General features: G+C 49.4%; 1 protein-coding gene across 1 annotated transcript; it reads left to right on the top strand.

Annotated features, from left to right (window-relative positions):
- Positions 1–2,185: 2,185 nt before the first annotated feature.
- Positions 2,186–3,916, top strand: LOC306767898 (placenta-specific gene 8 protein-like; the record flags this gene model as incomplete). Its single annotated transcript, XM_079256056.1, has 3 exons — positions 2,186–2,270; positions 2,338–2,462; positions 3,812–3,916. 3 exons carry the CDS (start codon positions 2,186–2,188, stop codon positions 3,914–3,916), a joined length of 315 nt encoding a protein of 104 aa, XP_079112182.1.
- Positions 3,917–7,590: the final 3,674 nt, after the last annotated feature.

Genomic DNA, 7,590 nt, shown 5'->3' with positions numbered 1-7,590 from the left:
GAACCTGGACAGTCCGGGACCTGGACAGTCTGGAACCTGAACAGTCTGGAACCTGGACAGTCTGGAACCTGGACAGTCCAGGACCTGAACAGTCTGGAACCTGGACAGTCTGGAACCTGGACAGTCCAGGACCTGGACAGTCTGGAACCTGGACAGTCTGGAACCTGGACAGTCCAGGACCTGAACAGTCTGGGACCTGGACAGTCTGGAACCTGGACAGTCCAGGACCTGAACAGTCTGGAACCTGGACAGTCCAGGACCTGAACAGTCTGGAACCTGGACAGTCTGGAACCTGGACAGTCCAGGACCTGAACAGTCTGGGACCTGGACAGTCTGGAACCTGGACAGTCTGGGACCTGAACAGTCTGGGACCTGGACAGTCTGGAACCTGGACAGTCCAGGACCTGAACAGTCTGGGACCTGGACAGTCTGGAACCTGGACAGTCCAGGACCTGAACAGTCTGGAACCTGGACAGTCTGGAACCTGGACAGTCCAGGACCTGAACAGTCTGGGACCTGGACAGTCTGGAACCTGGACAGTCCAGGACCTGAACAGTCTGGGACCTGGACAGTCTGGAACCTGGACAGTCCGGGACCTGGACAGTCTGGGACCTGGACAGTCTGGAACCTGGACAGTCTGGAACCTGGACAGTCCAGGACCTGAACAGTCTGGGACCTGGACAGTCTGGGACCTGGACAGTCTGGAACCTGGACAGTCCGGGACCTGAACAGTCTGGGACCTGGACAGTCTGGAACCTGGACAGTCCAGGACCTGAACAGTCTGGGACCTGGACAGTCTGGAACCTGGACAGTCTGGGACCTGGACAGTCCAGGACCTGGACAGTCTGGAACCTGGACAGTCCGGGACCTGGACAGTCTGGGACCTGGACAGTCTGGAACCTGGACAGTCTGGAACCTGGACAGTCCAGGACCTGAACAGTCTGGGACCTGGACAGTCTGGGACCTGGACAGTCTGGAACCTGGACAGTCTGGAACCTGGACAGTCCAGGACCTGAACAGTCTGGGACCTGGACAGTCTGGAACCTGGACAGTCCAGGACCTGAACAGTCTGGGACCTGGACAGTCTGGAACCTGGACAGTCTGGGACCTGGACAGTCCAGGACCTGGACAGTCCAGGACCTGGACAGCCCAGGACCTGAACAGTCTGGAACCTGGACAGTCTGGAACCTGAACAGTCTGGGACCTGGACAGTCTGGAACCTGGACAGTCTGGAACCTGGACAGTCTGGGGTGTGGGTTTCAGGGTTTCTCTTAGGTTCTGATCTTGCTGAGATGTCCAGTCTTGGAAGATTTATGAACTTTTTTCTGGAACCCTGGTAACCTTCCCAAACCCTCTCATTCTGATGTCTTTCCTCCTGGGCACTGTGCTAACACACCTGGATGCTTGCAGTTTCAGCTTTTCAAGAGGCGATTGAACGGATATTGATTGCTTATCAGGTCCGATCAGCAGCTCAGTCTCATGTGGAAGCAGTTTTCCATGTTCTGCTTTTCATTTCTTTCAGGTTGATTTAGTTTAGAAACTTCATTTTCTTCTTTCAACATCTGTGTTTCTGCACGTCTACGCTGCTGAAACAAGTCAGAAATGTTCAGGAGAGCCTAAAGATACCAAGAAAACGGCACAAAAAGAAGGAAAAATGGGCAAAAGCAGCTCAGGAAATGGACTTTGAACCATTTTCTCCTCCGTGGTCATCGCAACCGTTGCCGTGGGGAGCGGCTCCTTCAACACAACGTCATGTTTTCTCATTAATCACGGATATCTGACATGAAGTGTTACGATAGGTTGGTCGTTCTAATTAAACTTTATTGCTGTGATGGGTGTAGGGGGGACAGTCAGACCATGTTTGTGAGGACCTGGATCAGGTTTTCTGTAAATGTGTGACAGGTGTGGGAAGCACAGGTGTGTCCTTACAGGAAGCATGTCACACAGACTGAAGTGTCCAGAGCAGCTATAAAGGCCGGCGCTTCCTGCTGGCTTCACTCTGCCGCCCCGCGACGCTCAGCAGCTGGTAAGGTTGGTGGATGATGCTCAGCAGCTGGTAAGGTTGGTGGATGATGCTCAGCAGCTGGTAAGGTTGGTGGATGATGCTCAGCAGGAGCAGAGACTTACTGTGATCTCTGCAGGACCGACTCGGACGTTCTTCTGGAGCTCCTGGCTGCATCCCGTCATGGCTGTCACCAACCAACCGGGCCGCTTTGAACCCTCTGATTTCCAGACTGGTCTGTGTGAATTCTGCGATGACTGCGGAACCTGTAAGTAGCCAACCTGCACCAGGTGTGTATCAGATGCGTGAGGTGACGCCCGTCCCGTGTGCTTCAGGCTGCTACGCCGTGTTCTGCTACATGTGTCTGGGCTGCTCCATCGCCAGCGACATGGACGAGTGCTGCCTGTGCGGTCTGGGAATGCCCATCCGCAGCGTCTACCGGACCAGATACAACATCAGAGTACGTTTGTCCACCCTCATCAGGCAGAATAACACACATTAACACACTCCTACAGCTGCAACGCAACACTTTGACAGTTTTTAATGATTTGGAGGAAAAAACAGAAAAATTAAATCAACTTCATGTTCACAGGTAGAGCAGTTGTGTCTGCGTGACATTAATCTGACCAGAATGAAGATAGTCTGTAAATTTATCTGCACTTTCTCATAAAAACGAGCAGATTTCATCATTAAACGCATCTTTGTTCACATAAATAGTAATACCGCAGCTGATAAACGGCTGGATGCAAATCATGTGTTGCTGCTGGTCGTGACTTGTGGAAAAAAACACACATTATTTGCATAAGTTATGTTTATATCTACATGTAACATGAGGTATAAATCCTAATGAATTGTTGTGGGACAGCATCTTACTGGTGATGTTTTAAAGTTAAAAAATATGCAGAAATGAAGATTTCCATTTCAGATGATTATTATGATGAATGATCTTTTTTTGCTGTAAGTTGTGACTTTACTGTGTCACGTTGCGTTTCAGTGAACTCCTCTCAAAGCTGAACTTTGTATTCATTTTATGTGACATAAAATCTTTACCTGCAGGGTTTTTACAGACATGTGAGCAGGAACACAAAGCAAATTCTCCTGCTTTCTTTCTGTCCAGGCTCTAAGTCCAGACTTGATTCCATTTCTCATCCAGAATACACACAAGTACTTGTTGGTTTTTGGTTAATGTCTGCATTTAAATTTACCTGTTAACCCAACCCAACCCAAACTAACCCAACCGTAACCCGACCCAACCCTAGCCCAACCTAACCCAACCGTAACCCGACCCAACCCAAACTAACCCAACCGTAACCCTAGCCCAACCTAGCCCAACCTAACCCAACCGTAACCCGACCCAACCCAAACTAAGCCAACCCTAACCCAACCCCAACCCAACACTAACCCAACACTAACCCAACCCAACTGAATCCTAACCCAACCCGACCCAACCCAATCCAACCCTAACCCAACCCAACCCTAACCCAACCCGACCCAACCCAACTGAATCCTAACCCAACCCGACCCAACCCAACCCAATCCAACCCAACTCAACCTAACTGAACCCTAACCCAACCCAACCTGACTTAACCCCAACCTAACCCAACTGAATCCTAACCCAACCCGACCCAACTCAACCTAACCCAACCTGACCCAACCCAATCCAACCTAACCCAACCTGACCCAACCCAATCCAACCTAACCCCAACCTGACCCAACCCAATCCAACCAACCCTAACCCAAGCCAACCTAACCTCAGGCAGCAGGAGCTCAGACTACCAAAGCCCTGATGCCGCCTCTCTGTGTTTGCAGGGGTCGATGTGTAAGGATTTCATTTCCACTGCGTTCTGTCCCATGTGCGCCACCTGCCAGTTGAAGAGAGACATCGACCGTCGGAAGGAGCAAGGCATCTTCTAAGTGGGTGAAGGTCTCACACACACTCACACACCTAAAATATCTCTATTGACATGGAGCTCAGATGATCATTTGTTCCCTTTATACCTTCTAGGTGTTGCCATGACAACAGAGGTTGTAAATCAGCTGGAGGCGGAGCTGAAAAAGAGAAACCCATCCTCTTCCTCATCAAATAGTCCATTGTTCATGCTTTAGTTTACATTTTCCATCACAGTCAGGGTTTCATCTCCAGTCAAGATCCGGATTTACTGGCTACTGCCGGAGTTTTATTCCATCTGGCTGCAAGGAAACCTGCTGCTGACTTACAGGATCTGTGCAAGCAGCAGCTTCTTTCCTGCAATTACAGCAGATATGGACTCAACGTGAAATAAAAGCTTCCAGGCTGGAAAAAACACTGTGTTTGTCTCTGAATCCCACCGATGCATCCTCACCCAACCCTAGCCCTCCATCCCTGACCCCGACCCCCCATCCCTAACCCTCACTTTCCAGATGTAATCAGTTCAATCTTAACCTTTTCGTCCTCTTCGTCGCATATTTGTCCACTTTTTCGTTTGGTTTGCTGATCATCTGGTCATGTTCCATCTCCTGGAGGAATTTCTGTCTAATAAATCGACAACTTTTTCTGTCGAGTGTTGAGTTTAACAGCTTCTGCCAAACCTGCACAAGCAAAAACTGCTGCAAAGTCATCAAACATTGATATTTTTTCTGCTTTTTATGGTTGTAAATCATTTAAAAATCAACAGGGCTGCTCGTGAATACCAAACATTCAACCAATTTTGGATGTTTAACTCGTTAAACGCCACTTTAATCATTTGAATTATTAGTTATCCTTTTAAAAACAAAACCAACAGAATCCATGTCTTGGAAGCATGCCTTGTCAGCAGGTCTGAGTTTGTTCAAGTGATTTATGAAAATAAAACAGAAAAAAAACTGATGTTCAATGATTTTTCAGCAGTTTTTCTGGTTTTTGTCTTAAGGGTCCTAAAAGTGAGATTCTGACATAAAAAAGTTGAAATGAATCAAACAAATCTTTGACATATGCAAGTGTCCCACTATCAGCAGGACTCGTCCCTGTAAAATACATGCAAACTGATTTAGTTTGTGCAGTTTTCTCTCATGAATCAGACATTCACACTGGAATTTAAAGGGTTAAAATGACTGAATGTTTGGTGTTTTTGAGCAGAACTCAAGTTTTTTAAATGATTTGTGTGAAACATATCATTTGATGATTTTATTGCAGTTTTGTGCCTTTTGGGTCATGCGAAGCGAAGCAACTCGTGGACATGAGGCTTGCAGCGTGTGAAGGTCTCAGCCTGCAGATGGATGCAGTTAGAATGGAGGAAACGCTGCTTTTACTGAAAGCTTAACGACAGAAAAAAACTATTTATGATGAGTACCAAACTCATTCTTCATGCGCTTGTCACGTTGGACGTCTTGAACTCCTTTACTGACACAGAAACTGTCAGCTGGAAACTTTATTGTCATCATCTGACACACGAGCCAGCAACATGATGAAATTCAGGCTGCTCTTAAGAAAGCAAATCAATGAAAACACAGAAATCAATGCAACACCAGTGTTTCATGGCGTCCTGGTAAAAGACACGGAGCAGCCCTGGACTGAGGTTCCGCCACTGCATCTGAGGTCTGTAAGACCGCTGGTCCTCACCAGGCTGGTGGGTTGGTGGTGGGCTGGTTGTCACCAGGCTGGTGGGTTGGTGGTGGGCTGGTAGTCACCAGGCTGGTGGGTTGGTGGTGGGCTGTTGTCACCAGGCTGGTGGGTTGGTGGTGGGCTGGTTGTCACCAGGCTGGTGGGTTGGTGGTGGGCTGTTGTCACCAGGCTGGTGGGTTGGTGGTGGGCTGGTTGTCACCAGGCTGGTGGGTTGGTGGTGGGATGGTAGTCACCAGGCTGGTGGGTTGGTGGTGGGATGGTAGTCACCAGGCTGGTGGGTTGGTGGTGGGCTGGTTGTCACCAGGCTGGTGGGTTGGTGGTGGGATGGTAGTCACCAGGCTGGTGGGTTGGTGGTGGGATGGTAGTCACCAGGCTGGTGGGTTGGTGGTGGGCTGGTTGTCACCAGGCTGGTGGGTTGGTGGTGGGCTGGTTGTCACCAGGCTGGTGGGTTGGTGGTGGGATGGTAGTCACCAGGCTGGTGGGTTGGTGGTGGGCTGGTTGTCACCAGGCTGGTGGGTTGGTGGTGGGCTGGTTGTCAACAGGCTGGTGGGTTGGTGGTGGGATGGTAGTCACCAGGCTGGTGGGTTGGTGGTGGGCTGGTTGTCACCAGGCTGGTGGGTTGGTGGTGGGCTGGTTGTCAACAGGCTGGTGGGTTGGTGGTGGGCTGGTTGTCACCAGGCTGGTGGGTTGGTGGTGGGCTGGTTGTCACCAGGCTGGTGGGTTGGTGGTGGGCTGGTTGTCAACAGGCTGGTGGGTTGGTGGTGGGATGGTTGTCAACAGGCTGGTGGGTTGGTGGTGGGCTGGTTGTCAACAGGCTGGTGGGTTGGTGGTGGGCTGGTTGTCACCAGGCTGGTGGGTTGGTGGTGGGCTGGTTGTCACCAGGCTGGTGGGTTGGTGGTGGGCTGGTTGTCAACAGGCTGGTGGGTTGGTGGTGGGCTGGTTGTCAACAGGCTGGTGGGTTGGTGGTAGGATGGTAGTCACCAGGCTGGTGACAACCAGCCCACCACCATCAATTTTTGAGCAGTGTGTATATATTTAAAAGTCTTCTCCATGCTGCTCATGGCACATACCTAAACAATGTGTTTTAGATTTATTAAGTGATTTCAACATTGATATATCTACTCTTACCTGATATATGATGAGGTTGTACACACATACACACACAGCAGCAGGATTTATAATGTTAATGGGCATCCAGTTAGCTTGCCATTATCAGCACATTGTCCTTTATAAACACATGCAATGACACAGCAACCACCTCCTTTCATTTGTTCAAACAGGACAGGGGTACTGAACACCTGGAACGTTAGCAAGAAAAACATTGGTTCACTCCGACCTCAACACACATAAAGAGTAACCTAAGTTGAAGCGCAGGAGCAATCAGGAGGACTAATGATCATAAAAATGTGTTGGTAGGAAGTAGAAGTTAAGCATTGTGGAACAAACCCTGGTTAAAGCAGAAACTTCCTCCTATCGCGGTTCAACAACTCAACAGCGCATCATTCAGCAGAGAGTGCTGAGATTTCTCCCTGTCTGAGTCGGGGAGGGTAGGACTGTAGAATTATAGATTAAACCATTACAGTGGCCGGGGGGGGGGGGGGGGGGGGGGGGGGGGGGGGGGGGGGTAAAAGAAAGAGATAAAGAGAAAAAGAAAGAAGCTCAGTGTATCAGGAAATGTCCCTCAGCAGTCTAAACCTATAGCAGCATAACTAAGGGATGCTAACCATCCCTAGCTATAGGACTTATCAAAAAGATAAGTCTTCAGCCTAGTCTTAAAGGTGGGGAGGGTGTCTGCTTCCCTAACACTAACTGGGAGCTTATTCCATAAGAGAGGGGCCTGATAACCAAAGGCTCTGCCTCCTGCTCGGCTCTTTGAGACTCTAGGAACCACAAGTAAGCCTGCAGTCTGCAAACGAAGTACTCTGCTTGGTATATAAGGAACTATGAGGTCTTTGATATATAGTGGTGCCTGGTTGTGGAGGGCTTTATATGTAAGGAGAAGGATTTT

The sequence above is a fragment of the Telmatherina bonti genome (genome assembly GCF_933228915.1).
Source record: "Telmatherina bonti genome assembly, chromosome: 17".
NCBI classification, from domain to species: Eukaryota; Metazoa; Chordata; class Actinopteri; order Atheriniformes; family Telmatherinidae; genus Telmatherina; species Telmatherina bonti.
The sequence above is the reverse complement of the archived record's forward strand: the minus strand, read 5'-3'. Positions and strand labels throughout refer to the sequence as shown.